We start from the raw sequence: 22,762 nt of genomic DNA, 5'->3' as shown, positions 1-22,762 counted from the left end.
GTCTTTGATCATGGAGTGGTTGTTTAGAACGGGTCCAGATTTTCACATACGGCATCTTTCAGGTTTACAGACAAAGAGAGAGTACCAAGCGAGTGACATTTGTCTGGGCAAAATGCCTTGTTCTTCTTGTTGTCAGAATGAGCAGACTAGTTTGAGATCATTATTTGTGGAATAGCATCTCTGCCTGGAAAGTAAAATCTTGAAGCAGACTGTCAACAACAGTGAAAGACTGTAACCTTCTTTAATCACCTCAGAGCTGAGCGTTGACTGAGACTTTGCCATTTTGGCCATGATTTGATTCATACAAATCATATTTTTCTTCCACATCCTGTTGATTTTGATTTCCATTTTAATGCATTTAGATTGTTTTTGGCTGAGGAGCCTATCATTCCCCCTCTTCTTATTTTTCACCACTGCTGTTCTGAACAATAACTGGAGTGACCAATGTTACTGCAAAAAAAAAAGAAGAATTCTGCATTTTATTTTATTTTATTTCCATTTGGGTCTCTATGCTGTAAAACAGTTAAAGTACTAAAAAAAACAACATTCAAGACATTTTTTGGCAATAAGTAACATAATGACATAATTAGTTTATGTCAGTGGTGGCTAATTTAGAGTGACAGCCCTAAAATAGCTCATTCTGAAAGGAGCTCAAAGTAGGAAGAACTGGCCAGGTGAAACCTCATTATCTGAGAATGATTTTGAGCAAAAAATGTAATGAACATGTTTTGTACAGCCAATAGACATATCCTAGCCTGAATAAAACTCAGTCCCTTGTCCTACTTGCTTCATACACAGGGTCTGGGCTAAGTTTGCCCATGGTGTATGTTTTACATCAGTTCGATGCTTAACGGTTTACCAGAAACTGCCTGAGCTGTAAACAACCATCCTCCACTGTGAAGAGAGAAGTGCCGATCCGAAAAAGGCGACTGTGTTAATTAAATATTTGGAAGTGTGACCAACATGGACTGAAAGGCTTCCTTCTCTTCCTCTGCCTTTGCTAAAACTACAAGCAGACTACAATTCTAAAACAGTACAGAAAATCTGTGTCATTTTTCACAACTTGTTCTGTTTGCTGATTGGAAACAATTTGAGTCAAGTGGAGAAAATCCCGACTGTGATGTAAGTATGAATTTTTTTTAAGTGGAATTACAAAAACAGAGACTATTGCTGTGGAACCACTAAACATCTAACTAGAACCCATTTTTACTTACACTCTGAAGGCCACCTTGGTCTTTAGGTTAATGTGTCCCTTTTACAACCTTCCCAATTAAGTTACATTTGCTCCACATCCTTGACACGACAAAAGAAGAGCAATATCTTTTACCATACTTCATGCTCATGTTTCATAAGTGGTTTGATTACTCCTGCTAACAGTTCTGTCATTTCTGCTGTTTTCTGTCACCAAGCCAGATGCGACAACTTCTTATTGTCCGCAAGCTTTGAACCACATACTAATTTCCTCTTAGACTTTGAGGTATTTGTTTTAGAAATGTATTATCAATATACAACAATTTCTTCATACTATCATGATTATGCTCAAACAAAGGCTTGACTTTGGTTAAAAAAAATATTTTTTTAATTATTTGGTTCTTTATTCAGTCATTTATCAGTCACCAGTATTCGAAATACGTCAATCAATTAATAATGTATCAAGAAAGCAATCTCATTTATGCTGGTAAACTTCTAATGGATAGTTCTCTAAAATGACCTGATAATGATCAGGTTCTTCCTTAGAATATTAAATGAAAACCTAATCATACCAAAGTTTATGAGTTTAAGGAAAACAACATGTTTTCCCCTATTTTTCCTGATGAACTTAACATCATCTCCAATTTGACCATTTTGTAGTCAAAATTTTGCAACCTTAGCAACATTAATGTTTCTACTGACTGGTAATGAACAGGATGTTACTCAGGCCCAGGCCATTTCTTCAGGGCTTCCTATGTTTCACTGTTAGCTGACAGTCTACTCTTATAAATGTTAATTACACAAAATGGCAATAATCCAAACAAATCATTTAACTTGTGCATTTTCAGCTAAAATGAATTATAATTTTTCTGTTTTAAGGAATGGTGCCAGAAAAATCACAACCTGTAATTCAAGGAATTCAAAATGCCGTAACTTGAGCAAAATCGTTGCACATGCCATTTCACTTTCACAAGATATTCTGCCTTGCAGGCATTAGCCTGGTACATTCATGTGTTCAAGATTTTACCAGCTATGACTAAGAGTGTCTTTGTGAAGGATGAGAGAGAGAGAGATAGAGAGATAGAGAGAGAGAGAGAGAGAGAGAGAGAGAGAGAGAGAGAGAGAGAGTGTTGGAATCAGAAAAGGAGTAGCAGAGACACTGAGGTACTGAAGGAGGCATCCAAAGCAGGAGATGTTTTTTGTTGTTTTTCTTTTTTGCGTTTTGCCATAGAGGAGAGCCGCTGGTATTTTCTCTGTTTTCCCTTTAGAGAAAGGTAAGTCTAATTTTACAAATCTAAACGGCCAGAGGTTTTTTTCTGTTTCTCTATGATACTGATTCTCTGTCCTTGCTGTGTCTGACTCAACAGGTTACTCCAGTTAAAGGAATCTTTTTAAAAATCATTTTGTCTTCACTTAGAAAAACAAAATCGATTTAGAAATTGAATTATTTACAGATTTATCTGATGCAAGCACTTTTAGTAAGACTTTGCTTGTATTATTTTATGCTAACTTCATTTAATGTTATTTCGATAGTTGTGATAAACCAGTCTGAATTCTCAACAAAGCTTTTTGAATATTCTTTATGTGTTAGTTAAAAAAAAATTAATCAATCAGTAATTCTTCCAAAATCTTCCTAGATTTTCTTGTTCCTCTAGTATGGGTGCGTATTCTATCGAAAATGCAAGGTTTGTCACATATGTTATTCTTTTGTCAAAGATAAATCTCAATATTTACATATAATATTTGTCATATCTGCTATAAGTAGGTAAAACATTTAAATGATTCCAAATTCCGTGTAAGAACATAGTTGGAGTTCTGTAATTACATCAGACCTATTACCTTGTAAATTGCTTGCCTGAACAAATGTGCTCCCTCTTCTTTTTGTTTTGACAACAGCTAGAACACTGGATTTTGCAATTAATTTATGCAAAACCAACAGAGCAGCATATTTTGTACAATAAATCAAAGAAACCTAAATATTATTCTGAATAAATTCCATTTGATTTGATGATTATTTGGTGACATCACAGCTGTATTTTTATTGCAAATAATCCAACGCAATTTTCCTCCTAAAATCTTCCTGTAGCTATCGCCTGTCTGCCTCAACATGAACTTCACAGAGCAGATTTCATTCCTCTTCAGCTGCAACGTCAGCCCCAGTGAAACGCCGAAGCTCGACATCAGCGTCACCAAAAGTGAACCGCTCTCAGTTGCTGTACCCATGACGATCTTTTACAGCCTCATCTTCTTGTTTGGCGTATGTGCGCTTTTCTAGACTCAAAATTGTGACTTTGCAACGCGCCAATTGCAAATGTGTCAAAGTGCTCCCCTTTGAATGCGTCACAGGTCGTGTTCAACAGTGTGAGCATACTGACCCTCCTCATGGATGCTCAGATGAGAGTCAGCGCCATTCGTGTCTACCTTCTGAGCCTTGTTATTTCAGGTACCTGCTATGATTTATTACGTCCCGTGAAGTTCAATCACTCACACCTCTCAGAGCGAAAGTGACACTCAACATGTTTATGGCCCCAAACAGAATCAAATTCATTGTTATTGCCAAATCTCAGCTGCTCGTGCTTATAACTACTCCGAATATGTGATGGTGCTGTTGCACCTGAATTTCCCCTCTAATAAAGGCTATTTCTACTCTAATATTGCTATTCTAATTTTTTATTTTTTTTGTATTTTGCTGCTTTATGTTAAAGTCAATGCCCCTTAAATGTGATTGGTAATGCAAAGCTGATCAATAACTTTCTATCAATTATTACTGTTACAGATATTTTGCAGCTGTTGACCATCCCAGTCACTTTGTATCGGTATTACTGGGAGAGCTATCCATGGCGCCTTGGCCAAGCGGTGTGTAAAGTGTACTTCATGGTCCGTCAGATGTACTGCGCCACCACAAGCTGGGTTATCGTGACCTTCACCACGGAGCGTTATGCAGCAATATGCCACACCATGTGGTCCGTCTCCAGTCTGAAGGTACGGAGCTGATACAGCAAAGTTGGACCGCTTGTTCTTATAACTTGTCTTTTGTGTTGCCATTTTTTATTTGAAAGTTGGAGTTCTTGCACAAAGAGCAGTCAGATCTATGCATGCGCAGTCCTTCTGCCTGAGTTGGGATCTCTGATTGCTGTAAAAAGGAAGTAATACATTTTTAAATAAAGACAATTTAAAAATAAGGCGTTAACATGCAAGTGTAGTTTCAAAACAGCCATATTATAATGAGAGTAAAAGGTTGTGCTCCTTCAGTTTTTAGTTTTAACAGTACGATCAGAAATATTTACAGACAAATCCATATTTCTGTCAGCGAGGGAAACTAGTTGCCTTTTTGAGTGAAGTTGCAATTTTGTACATCAACATGTGACAGATAGTAAGTACTGTGTTACTTCTCATTTAAAGGACATCAATCCATAACATCTTAAAAACCTTTGCACAATATTGGGACCCACCCATGTCTCATCCAGTTAAAAAAAAAAAAAGTTCAAATGAAGGATTTTTAATTGGTCCCTTCTGCGGTCTTCACCACCCTCAATACCCACAGTTTGATTCACCCTTAATTATCACATTTCTGGGCTCATTGACTTTTCATCCACTCAGTATATTCCTCCGTGTGCATCAGTGAATAATTGTTTTCCATGTCTTGACTGATCATGATTACCACCTTGTGTCCCACTTAGCAATTAGCAGTCGGAAGAAAGGCTGATGAATTAAAGATGCTGTAATAACAGTGTTTCCCCACCTTTTCTCCTCTCCGTCCTAAAGAAGTCTCGACTGCCATGTCTCGTCGCTGTGTGGATCGTTTCCCTGGTGTCGGCTGTGCCATTCGCACTGGTTTACGACCAGGCAAGAGCCTGCATCCTCGACTACACAGCAACCACACAAGAAGATGCTTTTAAGGTCTCCACCATGTGTGAAATGACAGAGCCCGATCCTGCTCATATCTACAAAGGAGCCTTACTCCTGAGAGCCGGGCTCTTCTTCCTGGTAAGGTCAGTTTTTCAGGTCTCTGTTTCAGCATCAGACATGAGCACTAAATATTCTTGTCTGACTACAGGTCCCCCTGGTCTCCATCTTTACACTCTACATGCTCATCCTACTCCACCTACGGAAGAATGGTCGTCAAAGGAGAAACATGGGTCTTATGAGGCCAGATTTAGAGGGAAGGCGAGACATTCAGTGCCATCGGAATGGAAAGCTACTTTTAAATGAAAAGAGGGCTTTAAAACTAATGGGTGAGCAAAAGAAAAACATACATTTTATTGCATGTTGGTTGTGGGAATGCAGATGCAGCAAAGTGTGGTAAAGTTTAAACAGTGAGAGTGTTTCAACATAAACTTATAACAGTAAATGTATGTGTTTGTAGTCAGTACTTTTAAGCTTCTTAATGTTTTTTTTTTTCTCTTCTCAGGTGCAGTTGTGGTGGCTTTTTTTCTCTTCAACTTTCCAGACATTGCATCGTCCCTCATGCAGGTGTATGTGGTTGTTTGGTCTGACAGAGTTCTTTCCGTCTACACCATCCTGAAATCGTATTTGTCCCTGCCGCTGTGGTACATCAACGGTGCTCTGGACCCGCTTCTGTTCTGTATTTCCTCCCACACGTTTCGCAGGGCGTGCTGGAGAACATTGAGAAGGCTCAGACCACGCTGCTACTGGAGGTACCGGGGTCTGTCTTGGTTGAGGACACAAAGTTCTAGTGAGGATGCAAGCACAATGGCCAAGGAGAAGATTGACGGAAAATCCTGCAAAGCAAAAAGCGACAAAAAAGAAAAACTTTGAAAAGAGAATGGATCAGGCAGATGTGGAGAGAGCTGGGAAAGTTCTTTTCAACGTTAGCTGCAACAAAAAGCACTCTGAACAATATGCTTTCTGCCATGCTCTTACAGACAAAACATATAATTTTCTGCTTTCTCTCACTTCCTTTTGTTCATGTAGTATAATGTTGGAGTGTCACTCATGTAAAAAAAAAAGTTTGATCACAGTTATTACTTGAAAACGCTGTAAAAAAAAAACTGTTTTTGATTTGTAAGATCCTAGTTTGTGACGTTATTTCAGTAATAGTTGGTTACACTGTATAGTAATCTTGCATGCTAATGAAGAAAAACTCCATCCTATTTTTAATGTTACATACCATTAAAATCAACAATTACCTGTGAATTCTTTTCTCAACCTATTGTATGTGTACATGTTTAAATAAATGTTGTTATGGATTAATAATAGAGTACTGATATTTCTCCAGAGTGATAAACAAGCAGAAAATGCTTCTTTGAAATTGAATGTTTGTTGATATTTTTTACTTGAATTACACTTTAACTGAAATAATTGTCACCCTGGCAATTTGAGCCTATCTATTAATCAGAATTATCAATCAAGTAATCAATCTTGAAACCTAATAGTTAAACATATTTCTGTTTATGTCACTTCTGTATTTGCTTTTGAGAATAATGCTGACTTTCTGCCAGTAAAAACACATCTATATAAAAAGCCAATAGAGCAACAGGAAAAAAACCAGCAAAAAATATATGAAATATCAAGCTCTTTATTCCCTACAGCTTTCAGTAAAGTACATTTAGGGGCAACGTTCACATGAACAGCTTGATTTTGATTTAGATTGCTACCATTGTGTGATAATAAGCCATGTCTCTGATTTGCTGCCACCTAAGAACAACGGAGGGAGCATTTTAAACAAGCAAAAGCTTATTTGTCAATTCATAATATATACTTTTTTCACTCTTTCATCCTTTCATTTTGTCCTTCCATCATTGAGCACTCTTTCATACTGTTTTAATTAAAAAAAAATGAAATTACAGAAATTAATTTGTTTTTGTTGTTCAGGCTGAACTGAGTTGAGTTTAAATACTTCATTGCTCCTAAAGACCAATCGATTTTCAGCAGTTAAGAAAATCTACAGACATCAGAAAACACCCACAAGAATTTAAAAAAGAAGAAAAAAAAACATTTACAAAGTTATATCAGGATTGCAGGCAGCACAGTTCATCTAGAATAATTTAAAAACTCGGCTAACGCAAATAAAAGACCTGAAGTGCTGGTTTGATTTTACCCTTTTGCCATACTGTAAGTAAATCTCTTTATTGAAGGCTGAACTTAGTGTGCGGAGGATGCCGAGGGTTTTCATGAATCACCGTTGCCCCTCTCACTGACTCTCGTTCAGGAGATTAGATTGAGGTCAAAGCATCACCAACAATCTTTGTACGGAAGTGCATACAAATATAGATTTAATGCATTTATGCTGGTGTTTAATGCAATATTAATATATAAAACAAGGAACCATCCAGTTGAGAGAAATACAGCAGAAATAAATCATCACGTAACCTCAACAAAGATTGAGTAGAAATTTTTTTTATTTATATTAACCAGATTTGAAGATACGGGAGAAAAAAAGAGAAATATTTTTCATTTTCTGGATAAAATGAGAAAGATTTATCTGTGTTAGGTTACACAGGTTATTGTGTGCCTAATTGTAATCAACAGATGTTTGCAAATTCTTTCCAAAATTTGCTACAATGAAAATGTTGATCTTACTGCATGTAAAACATGTTAAAAAGTAAGCCAGGTTGACAGAAGAAATTCTGAAAACAATTTGAAAAAGCCTTTTAATGTTAAGAGTATTTAAAAAAAATGTTTTTGGTCTGACAAGAGTTCATTTGAAATTCTATCATGTGCCTTGAATAAATAAATCCACAATTCTTTAATTTATTCAGATATATAAATGATAAGTAATCACAGACTTCAGCATGGATATTCATCAAGTTTTATTTTTCCATTTTAGATTGGAATATTTCTCCCCTTCTTCAGCAGCTCTATTATGAAATGAAATTAAATGATGTTAGACTTATATAGCATTTTATTTTCACTCTGCAAATGATTTAACAGTATTCAGTCAAGTTATAATTTGTTTAACATCAGAAGATTCAGTGATTTTCTTTGGTTTGATAACAATGCAAACAGTGGCGGAAATATGTATTTGATACACTATTTTTAGATTTTCCTCATTCCAAATAATGGAGGTGTCTGTAATTTTCACCATCAGTTGTGAGAAAATAGGAAAAAAAATCACACAGATTTTTTTTTTAATATAATTTGCCTTTTTTGCATGAAATAAATCTTTGATTAATGTAATTTAATCTGAAACAAAAAATGTTCTTATTGATGGGTGTCATCTCTGTGTATCTAATTTAAGACAGATATGTTACAAGTTAAATACATTTTTTGCTTTGAAGCTCAGGTTGTAACTTGGCAGGTTTACTGCCTATGACTGGCTTACTTCTTACTAGGGTGTCACCATGGCAACTTTTACAGAGGGGGACTCATGTGTTGAAGCAAAGGCTCCTGACCAATCCATTTTCTGAGAAAATTAAACATCAAAACACACAGGTGCGTGGACAGTGACGCTTGGGGACTGTCTCTATCAAAACTGATTTCTCAGTGAAAAATGATCTTTGTATTGGAAATATTTTCTATTTAAAGTCAGAAATGAATCATTTTCTAGCAGAGTCAAAGGTTACTTCTGATGCTTTTTAAATACTATTTTTTCTTTCAAAAAACCCAGATTATAGGTAAATATTGGCTGCTGTATGTATTTTAAATATATTATGTTGGCAAAGTTTGTACATTTAACCACCCATAAGTAATGCAGTTTAAACATGTTTCATACAGCTTATGCAGCAAAGGTAGTTCAATTGTATTGTACATTAACAAGTGAAAAAAGATGAAAAATAATCAATTTATGCAACTCATTATAATTTATATTTGTCTAAGTCAACAATGCTCACACAAACAGATGGTGCAGATTAATGGAAGCCAAATAATGGTCATTTATTCTAATCTTTGAAAAGTCAGGACAGTTAAATAATCCTTTGTTAGTACATTTGGCAACATCTAAAGACAATTAAACTAAGCTACTGTATTTGTATGATTTTGGCATCTCACATTTTTATGTAAATTGCGGAAGATGAATTGCCACAGAATTTCAAAGCTGCCATGGTCTTTGACGATGAAATAAGTTGGCAAATCAATCTTTTGTAAATTTTGCAACCATACATGCATTCAAAATCGTGGGATTGTGAGCTTGTAAAATAGCAAATAAAACCTAGCAAGTCTGCATTGCACAAACTAAGGTAAACGAGTTCTGAAACGAACTTTTCATTTGGCTCAGATCGGACGCGGGCGTTTCGGCTCTTAGAGCCCCGGAAAGAGCCGAAATTCCCATCCGTCAGTGGCTTAACGGTCGTTACGTACGTTACGTCGTGGGCGTGACCATCATGAAGCCGCGGAAGATTCAAAACGAAGATGGCGACTAAAAATTGTTCTCAAAACACTGAGAAGCATGATAGAAGGTAACACATTTTCAATCATTATATAAGTGAATGAACAGACTACAGTAGTAATATGAAAACAGTATGCTTCCTTAAATGGTATTGAAAGTATATAGTATTATCTTGTACTATTACAAACGTTACATAAAAAAAATACATGCTAGCCCAACCCAGCTTAACCAAATAACCTAGCAACAGCTGGCAGACTGATAGGTTTGCTCAGTACCTACTTTAGTCGTTCATTTTTGGTACCCGGCTAGAAACTTTCTATTAAATGTAATAACAAGCTGATGGTGTTAATGCCTGTTTCTTTGCAGGGAGACAAATTGCAGCGTGTTCCTCTGTCACGAAAAACCAGACGCGAACCAGCCTGTAATCTGCAACCCGGACTTCTTTGTGGAGAGGTTTAGGCATGAGCATCCGCAGATTTTCGCGGATTTGGTGCTTAGCAATATTACCCGGCTCATAGATCTGCCAGGGGACGAGTTCGCCCAGCTGACTGGAGAGTCGGTGCCGAAGGTGCCGACGTCCACCGGGTTTCTGCGCTCCTTCAACTTCCGCAAACGGAAAGGTTAGTGGTGTTAATGTGCACAGGTTTTGGAATCAGCTACTTCATACAAATGAGTTGTGTTTTTCCTATAATAATGCATACAGGTAAACATACTCCAACTTGTTTACATTTTGGCTGCATCTTACTGTTGTAGGCAGCAGTAAGATATTTAGTTAATTATTACACGACTGCAAATTCAATTTTATAATGATTAAGCTCGTTCTTTATTTCTTTCTTTACGCATGGCCTTCTGGATGGCTTTTTTGCACACTCTTGGTATACTATGGAACAAGATTTGGATAATGCACACAAATTCAACATATTAAAAGATGATTTATTTTGTAATACACGTTATAATGTTCTTTATTGTGTTGCTTGACAGAAAAAGGAGTGATATTTGGAGCTCCCTTAACTGAAGAAGGAATAGCTCAGATCTGTCAGCTCATTGAATACCTGAGTAAAAGTAAGTTTTCATGCTTTCCTGAAAGGAGGGTTGTGGCATCATAATTACATACAAACATTATACAGTCACGATTGTGTTTTAGTGACTTTTTATTAACACCTTGATGTGATGAAACTGTACATATATTGCCTTTCAAAAGGATTAAACCTTTCTCAAAAAATTGCATATTTAACAAATATCTAACAATATTTGTGAAATGAATTAAACAAGAAAAAGCTAAACTTTGTTGTATCAATTTCTCAATTTAATTTCGAACACCATTCATCGTCTGCCCTGTGTTTTACAATTGTATTCACTGCTTGTGACATAAAATCCTAAAAAATACATGGATGTTTGTAATGGCTTGATGCAGTCTGCTGGGTTTCCTTAGATACAAACGTTTTTTTAAACTACTTTGAATAATTAATTGAGAACACTCTATTGTTTGATAACCAGGATCAATTAGAATTGAAATGATTATTATTATTATTATTTTTTTGCTTTGAGCTGACATTTGTAGTGAATTGGTGCTTTATAAATAAACTGAATTGAATTGAGCTAAAAAAAATAGCGCAAAGCAACAAATGTGAAAAAGTATAAGGAGGTATGAATATTTTTTCAAAGCACTATGCATATGCTTTCAAACATAAAATAGAAATACCACATATCATTACTTTTTACTTTAAAACTCGTGATTGAATCTTTGACTTGGATCAGACTTTCATTTGTTTGTTTTTTCACTACTAATAGAGTTACGTTTGTCAAAAACTGAGGCACCATAACTTTCTTTATGAACAATAAGTTACCATGAGGTCATGGTTTATTTCTAGAAAAGAATGATGTCACTTGCTGAAAGCGGACACTAGAAGCAAATGCATCAGTAAATAATTCATCTGAAAGCACTTTGCTCTTGCTGACTCTCTCCCTCAGTTTCATTCACCACATCTCGTCTGCCTCTTTCTCTGCCCTTGTGTGTTTGTCTTCATCACTCTGTGTCCAAAACGCCCACACACTGCCCTCCTTACTCCTTCCTCCCCTCTGGTTATCTCTCTCTTTCGCTGATCCCCAGACCTTCATGTGGAGGGGTTGTTTCGGGTGCCAGGCCACAGCTTGAGGCAGGCGGCCCTAAGGGAAATGCTCAACAACGGCACTGAGATAGATCTGGAGACAGGTGACTTCCATCCCAATGATGCCGCCACTTTGCTCAAGGTGTTCCTGGGAGAGCTGCCAGAGCCTCTGCTCATGCATAGACATTACCATGCTCACCTGAAGATCGGAGGTATTTGTTGAATCGCACAGAATTTTGGCCCGTTTTGTTATTTTTTATTATATATATTTTTTTTATCATCTTTTTCTCTTTGCTTTGTCCAGAGTTGACCTGCTTTGACGAAAAGGGAAATAAGACTAATGTCCCCGATAAGGCCCGCCAGATTGAGGCGTTTCAGCTGCTTTTTATGTTGCTCCCACCGGCCAACCGGAGCTTGTTGAAGCTGCTGCTGGACTTATTGTACCACACGGCCCGCAGCCAGCACATGAACAAGATGTCTGCTATTAATTTAGCAACAATGTTTGCTCCACATATCATCTGGCCCAAAAATGTGAGGATCTTCTGAAATATCGAAAGAATTTCAGAACGTTTTTTTATTATAATTTCTTATGTATTTTTTTTATATATATATATGCTGATGCAGGTGACAGCAAGTGATCTCCAGGGAAACATAGAGAAACTGAATAACGGGGTAGCGTTTCTCATTCGGCACTCGCAAAAATTGTTCAAGGTAATCCACTTAGTTTGCTGCTTAATTGAATAGAATGACTAGAGTGATGTACATTGTAAGTGTGTCTTTTATTTAAGCCAATTTTCCCCGAGGTGAGAATCGAAAGTCATCTCATTGTTAAAGACAATCAGTGAGATGTGCTGATTGTCTTGAACTGCCGATCAAAAGCACAGTGTCTCTGATTTCAACACGAGGATCAAATCTGGATTCACTAAGTTCCTTTTGATAGCTTTGTCTTTTTTCATTAGTTATCAAGCTGGGATGTTGCCAGGGTTACAAGAAATGCAGACCTTAAAGAATATGAACTGAGAATTGGCACATAGAGAAATCAGTAAATGCTCTTCGTGAGTGTTTTGTAAATTATGATCAGACTCACTAAGATTCATTTTCAGAAGTTGAGAGGTCATGATTGTCTCAGATTTTTTTGAGTAGGAGCTTTTGATCAAACGGCCGTGTATGTGGTATCCTAATCCTTCACTGTGGCCATTTTCAGCTTGTTTGTTGTGAAACTTCTGTGCCTTCGGCCAGGTGTCCTGCATGCAGACACACAACCACACTGAAGTCAGATTTACTCTCCCTGAAAAGCTCTTTAGTCATCCGTTCGAAGCCATCAAGTCCTATCACCCTGCTGTGTAATGAAACATTCCCACCGATTTCTTTAATGCACACTCCGAAACATCCGGACAAGGACGGATATGCGTTGACATTCAGTCAGTCGTGAAGTTATTACAATTCCCAGCAGCAGCTATATTATTTCAGAGCCATCTCCATGCAGGGGGTTGTTTGTTCTTCAAGTATTTGAGAACGAAACAACTGAAAAACTAGCATTTAAGATACAGATATTCTTAGCTGAATGATAAAATGAGCAGCCTTACCTTACTGATGTCATGGCTGACCTGTGTTGTGATCACCTAAAAACCTTTCTATTTTTCTTTCCATTGAGTTGATTTTACTTTGTCAAATAGTGACTCAGGAAGGTTTAACTCCCTTTCCATTTTAAAACACCTTTACAAATCAAATAGTGAAGTCTTTATACGTTTCTAAATTCTGTGTCATAAACAATGATTCATTATGTGTGCATGCTTTGAAATGTCAAATGTGTTCTGTTGACTGCTTTTGGTGCATTTCATGTTTTCGTTGATAGTGACTTAATGCGGTGCATAATAAATTAGATTCATCAGACTCCGACTTTATTGCACATATTTTATATCGTTTAAGGCACCTGTCTATATCAAAGAATATGCTCGATTATTCTACACTGGATCCAAAACGCTTCAGTCAAATGTAAGTGTGTTTCTTTTTTCTTTTTATTCCGTCTTAATAGAGAAGTTTGTAGCAATGTTCTGGATCTGTTTGTGAACTCAGTCCCCCATTTTACATCCATTCATTGTATCTAAACAAACCACTCCTTACCCATGCCCTGTAGCTAAAACAATGGCTAATGCTGTACAAGTATTTTCTATGAATTATTCAGGGAAATATTCATAATGTTTTATTTTTGTTGAATTTTTTTCTTTTATGTGTTTTTTTCTGTATTCTGTTTTTACATATGACTTATTCCCATTTTGATGTAAACCTACTTTCATTGATTGTCTTTCTCTTTGCTGCTGTTGCACAGGAATTTCCCCATTGTGTGGAAATAAAGTATAATTCTATTTTTTTTTTCAGATGTTTGCAATACTGCTTGATTGATTTAAGATTTTGTCCAGCTGAATGTCAGTTGTGTGCGCAGTGTGTAATAGGATATCTCTTGACTTTTCTAGGACGACTTGAATCTCTCTTCAGGAAACAAAACTGGCTCTATTGCTGCGATTGCAACTTCGTCACCTTCTCACTCTGTGAGGTCAATCGCAGGTGAGACCAGCAGCACCAGCGACATCAAGCCTTCTGAGAATCAGAGCTACACTGAGTCGTGTCTCAGAGAACTCTACAAGCAAGTCAACAGCATGCCAGAGTCTGCCAAGAAGAAAAAACTCATCAGACGGGTAACGTAGTGGGACTTTTCAGAGGACAAATTAAACTCAAACTATGCATTGAACCTTTTTAAGTCGATACTTTAACGAGGTGCCATCTTCTTCGTAGTTTGAAAAGCAGCCCGACTCGAATTCCTCTGCGGAGACACGAACTCCGTTCATCAAGAGACACTGGCGTTCGCGTTCTGCGGGTGGAATTGTCAAGGTTGGCGGACGAGCTTTTATGTTGCATCCTCTTTGATGCTTTAATCAATATTTTCACAAATAACTCATTATTATGTGAAGGACATGATTTGTGTTTTCCACTTATGTAACAGAGGAAGGCTTCTACGGAGAAAGAAAACGGCACACTGCAGAGTCTTCCTCCCAGATCCTGATGATGGGTAGATTATGAAAAAACACCCACAGGGAGAAAGTGAGTATAGCAACATTCAGCCTCAAAGTGAATGTTTTCTATTGAAATGTACGGGCATCGGGTTAAAGAGGCTGGATATTACAGTGGTACTCTTTATTTGTAGAAAATGTTTAAAATCATTTACCACGTTGGTGAGTCTTTTACTCGGAGGGAAATTGCGGATAAAATCCCACGTAGATGGAGATGTGTGGTGAAATACTTCAGTAATGTTTCTTGTTCAGTTAGACTGAAATTTTCCATAATTACTGACATTATATTAACGCATTTGTCCTGCTTTAAATGCTCATCAGCAACTTGTCGTTCTGCATTCATCCATCTGTAGCTGACAAATGTAACAATTATAGTTGCTTTCAGCTGGAGATTGGACAACTAATTAACCCCTTTTCATCCTCTCTGCCAGGAAGAATTGCTGTTAAAGGTTTGTGCTCCCCAAGGCCTTGGGAACATCAGGCGTTTTATGTTATAGTTACTATCCTCTCTTTTTGGTTTTTGTTTTTTCCTTTAGTGTGAAACTTAAGGGTTTATAAAACCCCAAAGAATATCTTTGCAGCTTGCTAATTTAACACAACAGTGAGGATGCTGATGTTGTGTGTTTTGGGTCAGTCAAGTGTGACGTTTTTAAGCTGCCAAGAATTTGGGGATATTTTATTGAATTTCAGTTCACAGATTCTTATATTTTGCTGTTGTTTACATGGTAAGACCTTCACTGTTCCTCCTCTGTCGTCTTAAGAAACTGTGATGTGCTGATTAACTGTTTGTAAAGTAAATGTTGTTGGACCAAAGTTCCCAATTCAAAAGTGTGCCTTAAGCTGTGCGTCTTAAGTTGTTGTAAAGATGAGTTCCTATGCAACAAGATTGATTTGCATTTGTTTAACATAAATGCTTCCATATTTAGAAAAGTAATACTTGTGAAGGGAAAATTAAAGGAAATGTGACAGGATATTTTAATGTTTTATTCCTTTAACAAAGTTGTGTGAACACTTTTTATTTTTTTTAATGCTACTGATATTTTAAACTGGCATTTCTTTTTAGTTCCTACTTTTAAGCTTTTCCTTAGGCTACTCTGTATCTCTATGCATTAACTACAGTTTTGGATCTTAAAGTGGTGTTTTTTCCTGTTTTGGCGAGGGGTTTTTTATGTATGCTTTTATTTTTTTATTATTGTAATGGTTGATTCAATGGACTTGAAGCAAAATCAAATGTTTTTTTTTCCTTCTGACCACTGTCATATTTTTTTTTAATTTATATGTTTACAGAAAGAGTTTGTGCTGTTATCACTTTTGAACTGAGTAGTACTCGCTTTAAGCTGTTACCCTTTAACTATAATGTGATTACTGCTGCTTGGCCCCATGGTGCTTCTGTAGGGCTGTGCAACTTACTGTAATACTTTCGGATGTTTTCCTGAATTTCCTTTTTATTTAAATACATTTTGTAAACATTTTGTTTTTTACTTTTACGTGTTTTAGAGATTGTGTGAAGTCAGGTCCTGCACTTTTTCTTGCAACCACGAGGGGGTGCTGTTTAGTTGCAAATGAATGTGAGGTAGGAATCTTTCTACACAATATGTTGCTTCTGGAGATGATCACTCAGCTTTCCTGCTTATCGTTATCCACGCATGACCCAGTGTGCTGTTGCAAGCAATAAGATGTTTGTTAATGTTAACTGTTTACAAATGAATTATTAATTTAATGTTTATTATGGCAAAATTACCAAGGATAAGAAGACAAACAAACAAACAAACAAACAAAAAAACAGGCTAATCCCTTATTGAAAGCATTAATAGATTTTGTGGGCAGTGAGACCAACTTTCACCAATTGTTAAAGTTTGTCCTTTTCTCAAGTTCTTCACATAAGCGGCAGCCAGCTTCAGTAACGCTAAGCAAGCTTTTTACAGCCGGAGCGTCATATTTCTTTTGTCAAATCGAAAACAGATTGATGTCTGTGACCTGAGTTCTCCACGCTCTAATAAACTCCACAAAAAATGTGTTCTTCATTTTTGCTGTGTATTTATTCTTTTTTTTTTTTCTTTTGTCTAAATGTGCCAAGTCTGTCAAAATTATAAAATATATCACAATGGACGTTGACAGGAAGCCGCTCTGTTATAAACTCCTATCTGATCCATGGTTTTTCAGACATAAACTCTGCCTTCTGTTTATCACATGTCACAGTTGAGCACAGAGAAGCATCTTTCTTTGTCCTGAGCAACTTTTCTCATTTTGTAAATTGGACTTATTAGAAAGTGACTTGCTTATATAAAATTTTGAATCGGCAGAACAGAAATCAGTTGTAACTCGCCCTTTCATTCCCCTTTGTTTGAGGTCTCGTGTTTTGCAAACATCTCCTCCGCCAGACAGTTGTAAATTGCTGCCATGTTGTCTCATTGCTTTGCTTTAAGAGCCGAGAAGTCATTCTTGTGTACTTGTGTGCATTCCTATCAACTCTGTGAGAGCGGAGGGATGTTTCTACCCCCCATTACCACTAAACACCACTGTCTCCTCTTTAATTAGCAATTCATAACGGGAAGATTTACACTGAAGTGACATTTTTACAAGGACAAATGGAGCTTTTTTTTTTTTTTCCCCTGCATGTGTATGTTTTATAATAATATGAATATCGTTGGTAGCGTAGCATTGCATTCCAGTTTTTTCCTTCTTTTGTAACACTTGTAAGGATGATCCACAGAACATATTTAGACCTCCTGCTCGACCTCAATGAATATGGTTGGAGCATCTGAACTTTATGCATTTGTTTTCATCACATACGATGTTCTTCATAAACAGTCATTTTTGGTTTCAGCTAAAATTCATGCTATATGATACTTAAACAGCGTTCATTGTTCTCATGGTTGTCGTTCCATTGTGGGGTGAAGCTTTGCATGCAAACTGCTTTTCAAACCCAGTTCAGAGGTTTTTCTTTTCCCCTCAGATTTCTCACAATATGTTCCCTGTTTTTTCTTTTATTTTTTTTTTTATGTTACCATTTATTTCACACTGTGGATAACCATGACCAAAAATACCCTGAATCCTTGAGATCCTGTTCTGGAGCCACATCTTAAAGTACAGATTTGCACTTTCACAAAGTGCAAATTTGACCTTGTAAACAGTTCCTCAGAAAGCTATAGTTACACTCTCAACAGCAGACAGGCTTTAATATATACGCTTCTTTCACTAAATGTCCCCCTGTGATCATATGAAGACGTCCTTTTAGGGGAATAAAATCGTTGTTCACCGTTTTCCATCTCAGCAGAGCTCTTGGTGTTTGAGTCCACTTTTAGACTCAAAAACTGCTTGGTTCTGGCGCTGAGCCTGGGATTGTGTTCCAGTTGCGTTAATAAATTAAAATAGCAGGTATGAGTACACTGGAGTTTTTTTATTTGAATGTTTTAACTCTTCTGTCTGATTATGAAGTGCTTTAAACGGAACGTTGACTTTTTATGGTTATGAGTTTTTTTTTTTTTTTTTTTCCCTTCTAACACTTTGTAGTGTCTGTTGCTGCTTCCCCTGATACACAAGTAAAGACATGAAAAAGTGTTCACACCCATTCTGAAATAGCTTAGGCTCAGTCAGATTAGATGAAGAGCACATCTGAACATCAGCTGATTGTATTTGGTTCTGGACATTGAATGAAACACAAATATGCCGTTCTCTGACTTCAGTCTACATCCTGCATCTTGCTCCTCCTTTCTCCAACAAACCAAGAAACAGCTGAACTACATTCTCAACATGTCATCACCTTCTACAAAGGCATTTTTTAGTTGTGCTGGAGGAGGAATGTCTTTAAGAGTTACAGCAGAGTAACTCTTCAGGACTGGAGTTGGAGGTCTCTGAACCGATACATTTGTAAATTTGCCTAACGCTGTAAGGAGTCTCAAATCTGGATTCGGCTCCAGCCATCTTCCCATCTTCTCTGGTTAGCTTTCCTGTTCCTGCTGATGAAAATAATTCCCATAGCATGATTCTGCCACAGCCATGTTTTACCACATAACCTGCTTTCGGTTTCGCTCGATCTTTATCTTTGTCCTGCTGTGTTTCTTGGTCTGTACGATGCTTTTTGTTCACCGATGCTCTATAGCAAACCTCTGGGGCCGGATTTACTCATTAAATGAACTGCATTTCATGAACTAACTGGGTGTCCTCTGTATACCGTCTTTATGTCTCGAGCATTAAGATGATTCTTTGTGCTAGATTTTAAATAAGAGTAAATGCAGACAGGACTTTTTAGAGGGAGAGATAATAAAAAAAAAAAAGCACACATGATTTTGCCTCCACCTAAAAATCTCAGTGAAGAATAAGTGATGTAAGTGGCTGCCGCGTGACAAAAAATGTGCAAAAGATACTGTACTTGTTGATTATTTATTCAGTCTTTTTTTTTTTTTTTCCACCTTTCTGGACCGATGTGTTGATTCTTCCCATCCCCTGTGGATTCTCTCGCTCCGGGCAGAGGCTTTGTAGTGTCACGCAGGTTAGGACTCTCTGTCTGTCTGTCTCTCTCTCTGTGGGGTTCGCCTGGAGGCAAACCAGAGACACAAGAATGAGTCGGGTAAGTGTGTAAGAAGCAGCTGAAAAGAGGAAGATAGTTGGAGTAGATTTGTATTGTGAAGAGAGTCAAGGGAATGAAAGAGGGATCTTAGGAAAGAGTGTGAGTTCAGGCAGGGTTGCGTCGGAGGGGGTGGGGGGGTTGTATGAGGAGGGAGAGAAGTGAGGGTGAACAGGAGGGGTAGGGGTGGAGTCGGGGGCTCTGCTATTTGTAGATCCTTGTGATGGATGACTGGTGTGTGTGCGCGCGCGCGTGTGTGTGTTTGTGTGTCTTTAGAAGGTGGGGAGGGAAAGAGGAAAGAGAGAGAGAGAGAGAGAGAGAGAGAGTGTGTGTGATTGTGTGTGTGAAAGGGAGAGAGAGAGAGACAGAGAGAGACTGGCTTTTTTCCTTTCTGCTCTTTCCCTATTCCCTCTCTCTTCAGGCAAGCGGAGCAGAGCAGGACTAAGTAAGAGGAGGACAGACGCATGCCGACCAGAGCACACCAACTCCACAAAGACGAAACAGCACAGGAGTTTGCAAGAAGGAAAGAAAGAAGGAAAACATCTCCTTTTTACATGGGCAAACTATAGTGGATATCAAAGCTGCATCCCCAGAACTGTAGGATTTGTGTAGGAGATTTTTCTATTTTTTTTTTTTTTTAATTTTTTGTTTCTATTCATACTTTCCTGTTAAATAAAATTATTTCAGTTGACTTGTAAGGTGTGGCAGGACTTTTGTGGGAGCCAAAGGAGGGTGAAAATCAAAAAAAGCTGGACAGAAAGAAGTAAAAAAAAGGAGAAGAAGAAGAGGCTTGGAACATGCCCGTTGGAGGTTTTGAATCAAGCATGGGTAGGCTGCCCAGGCAGTGGATGTGGCTGCTGATGCTCTCTGCCCTGATGGTGGGCAATGCCAGCGCCTGCCCGGCACTTTGTACCTGCAGCGGCACCACAGTGGACTGCCATGGACTGGGTCTCAAAACTATGCCAAGGAGTATTCCCCGCAACACCGAGAGACTGTGAGTGCCATCTTTACTTCCTTACCCTTGTAATGTGTGTATCTGTGACAGAGGAATCGCCAGGCTGTGTTCTGTCTTCCCATTGTTTCCACTACGGCTGTGTTGTTGTAGTGCACATGGGTTTCTTTAGATGGAAACAGAACAATAGCCCTGCCTCTGCATGCTGTGTGTGAGTGCATGTGTGAATGTGCCAATCAGGGGAGCCAGTCACTCACTGGCATTCCAGTCAGGTATAAATAGACATCAGAGTCTGGAAAAAGCAGGAGCAGATGTGCTCCTGTCTTGTTCATTTACTACATTTTTTTCTTTCTGCATGTCTGATATTTATCCGTTTGTTTCATCTGGTGTTATTTGCATTTCTATCTCAACTAAGAAGAAATTCAGACTTTTTCTCCACTTTTTAATTGCTTCCAGAGTCAAGTCTAACGACTTAAGTTCATTTAAAGGTTCTGTTAGTTTCTCGGTTGTCCTGCTGGCTTTTCTCCCTCTGTCTTCATCTACCTTTCTCATCTTTTCACTTTTCTCCACTTGTGCGCTGTCCACTCCTTCTCTCACTCTCTGGCCCTGTCATGCATCTGAACGTTCTCTCCCCAAATTGTTAAATCATGCAGGAAATTAAGCAAATCTGCCACTTAAGTGAGTCCTGCGCGAGGATCACCTAAGCTGTAAAGACGTGAGTCGGGCGCCCGGCAGAGGGGTGTTTCTCCATCTTCTCTGACATTCCTCTGAAATATTCATCTGCAAAAATCAGAGGGAGCGCAAAGTGGGGGGGTAGATTGTTCAGTTTCAGCTTTAAGAATATCAGCCGTGAATAAAACATGCGGATGGGAAGAGAGCAGAGAAAGCCAGTGTCAGAGGCATCAGTGATGGCATGGTGGGAGCTGGCTGCATATTACATGCTTTCCACATTTAATTTCCAAGAACAACCCTCTTTTTCCACCCCCATGCAAGTTGCATACATTCACAGATCAGTTTAATAGTGAACCACAGAGGAAGCGTGTTCATTTTGTGACTTCCTTTTAGATAAATGGCCATTCACACTGGAAATGTTCCCCGTGCTTTCACTCAAAGAGCATTTCTGTGCTAAAAGTTGCTTCTGCGTTTTGTGGGCCGTGTTTGAATCGCGTTGAGCACTCGGCATGTTGCATTTGAAACATGCTCTGCACAACAGTTATCTAATATATTTCTAGGTCACTCCCTTTCTTCTTTTCACGGGTGGATTTTCTTCATGTATAGGGCCGCTGCTCTCTGCTAAGAAGTTCTGTTTAACAATAGAAACTGGTCTCTGTGTGAGCTTTTGTGTCGGGTGATTAATCAAGAGGAGCGGACGAATCAACACAGCCACACATTGGCCACACATGATGCTCCCATGTGCAGTTCCAGATTTATGGGTATTTTTTTTTAATTTTTTTTGAGAATATGTGAATAAGTGAGTGACAATTAGTAGCTGACATTGCGGTCAAAGGTGAGCAAAAGTGTTCACATCACTTGAACTTGTTCACATTTTGGGCACATTATTGCTGTCATAAATCAACACAGTTGTGAAATGTAAGTATAATGGAGCATGGTTCTAAATGTTTTACTAAACAATAAAAAATGTGGAGTCCATTTGAATTCAGCCCTGCTTATGCTGAAATAAAATCCAGTCTGACTATTTATCTTTAGAAGTCACTATTGGAAACGGCCCAGTTGTGTGTATTTGAAATCTGGTATAAAGCAGCTACTCTGTGAAGGTCTCAGATGTTTGTTGGAGAACGTTAAGGAACAAACAGCGTCTTAGAGAGCAAGAAGAACAGCAGACAGACCAGATGTAAAAAAAAAAAAAAGCAGAGTTAAAGCAGCATCTCTAGCTTTGAGCATCTCATGGAGTGCTATTCAGTCCTTCCTCCGAAAAACTGAAAAAAGTTTTTCCGTTTGTCTGTGGAGGAAGAGGATTGATCAGAGTCCCACAGAAACTCTGGAGGAGCTACAGAGATCCTCAGCTCAGGTGGTATGAGTTTGTGTAAGAGACAGCTGCTACTCATGCGCTCCTCAAATCTGGCCATAATTAAAGAGTTGCAGTAAGGATGTCATGTGACGTCCCATTTGTAGATCGCCATGTGGGGCACACTGCGTGGACGAAGCCTGTCTGGTCAGATGAGAAAAAGTTTAGTTCTTTGACCGCCAAGTTAAAAGCTTTGTGGTGGGAAACTGGTGAAAAATGGTGGCAGCAGTGTCACGCTTGCTTTCCTTCAGAAAGGAAAACTCACCTGAGTTGATGAGAAGATGGATGAAGCTGATGCAGGGCTATGCTAGAGGAAAGTCTTGTAGAGGCAACAAAACACTTTAGACAAAAAAAAAGCACTTTCAAAATAAGTTTTCAAATACAAGAATAAAATTTTCCATCATCTTTCAACTATGCTTTACTTTGTGTTGCAACAAATAACATCCCTATGATATTTGTGATTTTATTCTCACAAAACAATAGAATGTTCAAGGGTTCCGAATATATTTGAAATGTACGATAAAGTGGGAGTAATATAATAAAAATATATATATATATATATA

General features: G+C 38.0%; 3 protein-coding genes across 7 annotated transcripts in view; all 3 read left to right on the top strand.

The window, feature by feature from the left end:
* Positions 1–2,343: 2,343 nt before the first annotated feature.
* Positions 2,344–6,388, top strand: LOC103152249 (neuropeptides capa receptor-like). Its single transcript, XM_007572642.2, has 7 exons — positions 2,344–2,465; positions 3,278–3,448; positions 3,538–3,634; positions 3,968–4,173; positions 4,957–5,178; positions 5,249–5,426; positions 5,603–6,388. The coding sequence occupies exons 2-7, from the start codon at positions 3,299–3,301 to the stop codon at positions 5,968–5,970; spliced, it is 1,221 nt and encodes a 406-aa protein (XP_007572704.1). The 5' UTR covers positions 2,344–2,465; positions 3,278–3,298; the 3' UTR covers positions 5,971–6,388.
* A 2,994-nt stretch (positions 6,389–9,382) lies between these two features.
* Positions 9,383–16,678, top strand: LOC103152225 (rho GTPase-activating protein 19-like). 2 transcript variants are annotated; one of them, XM_016660961.1, is made up of 11 exons: positions 9,383–9,548; positions 9,845–10,098; positions 10,460–10,540; positions 11,589–11,798; positions 11,891–12,117; positions 12,211–12,297; positions 13,516–13,581; positions 14,061–14,282; positions 14,380–14,475; positions 14,588–14,658; positions 15,086–16,678. In XM_016660961.1, exons 1-10 carry the CDS (start codon positions 9,502–9,504, stop codon positions 14,645–14,647), a joined length of 1,350 nt encoding a protein of 449 aa, XP_016516447.1. In that variant the 5' UTR covers positions 9,383–9,501; the 3' UTR covers positions 14,648–14,658; positions 15,086–16,678. The 2 variants fall into 2 exon arrangements, with proteins under 2 accessions (XP_016516447.1, XP_007572668.1); XM_007572606.2 differs by having other exon boundaries at positions 14,588–14,685.
* Positions 16,679–19,552: 2,874 nt separating this feature from the next.
* The window catches only part of slit1a (slit homolog 1a (Drosophila)), a 94,865-nt gene continuing 91,655 nt past the window's right edge, over positions 19,553–22,762 (top strand). For all 4 annotated transcript variants that reach the window (XM_007572605.2, XM_016660959.1, XM_007572604.2 and 1 more), the window contains exon 1: positions 19,553–20,215. In XM_007572605.2, the coding sequence (XP_007572667.1) occupies positions 20,019–20,215 (197 nt within the window). In that variant the 5' untranslated portion in view covers positions 19,553–20,018. The remainder of the gene's footprint in view (positions 20,216–22,762) is intronic.

The sequence above is a fragment of the Poecilia formosa genome, unplaced genomic scaffold, assembly GCF_000485575.1.
Source record: "Poecilia formosa unplaced genomic scaffold, Poecilia_formosa-5.1.2 Scaffold305, whole genome shotgun sequence".
NCBI lineage: Eukaryota > Metazoa > Chordata > Actinopteri > Cyprinodontiformes > Poeciliidae > Poecilia > Poecilia formosa.
This window is presented reverse-complemented; position numbering and strand designations above follow the sequence as displayed.

What these genes read in the sequence shown, in the direction of transcription:
- LOC103152249 (XM_007572642.2), top strand. Translation starts at nt 3,299, where the DNA reads ATGAACTTCACAGAGCAGATTTCATTCCTCTTCAGCTGCAACGTCAGC. An exon ending in GCCTCATCTTCTTGTTTGGC is followed by an intron (nt 3,449 to 3,537) that starts GTATGTGCGCTT and finishes AATGCGTCACAG; the next exon opens with GTCGTGTTCAACAGTGTGAG. An exon ending in GGTCCGTCTCCAGTCTGAAG is followed by an intron (nt 4,174 to 4,956) that starts GTACGGAGCTGA and finishes TCCGTCCTAAAG; the next exon opens with AAGTCTCGACTGCCATGTCT.
- LOC103152225 (XM_016660961.1), top strand. Translation starts at nt 9,502, where the DNA reads ATGGCGACTAAAAATTGTTCTCAAAACACTGAGAAGCATGATAGAAG. An exon ending in TGCTCACCTGAAGATCGGAG is followed by an intron (nt 11,799 to 11,890) that starts GTATTTGTTGAA and finishes TGCTTTGTCCAG; the next exon opens with AGTTGACCTGCTTTGACGAA. An exon ending in ATATCATCTGGCCCAAAAAT is followed by an intron (nt 12,118 to 12,210) that starts GTGAGGATCTTC and finishes ATGCTGATGCAG; the next exon opens with GTGACAGCAAGTGATCTCCA.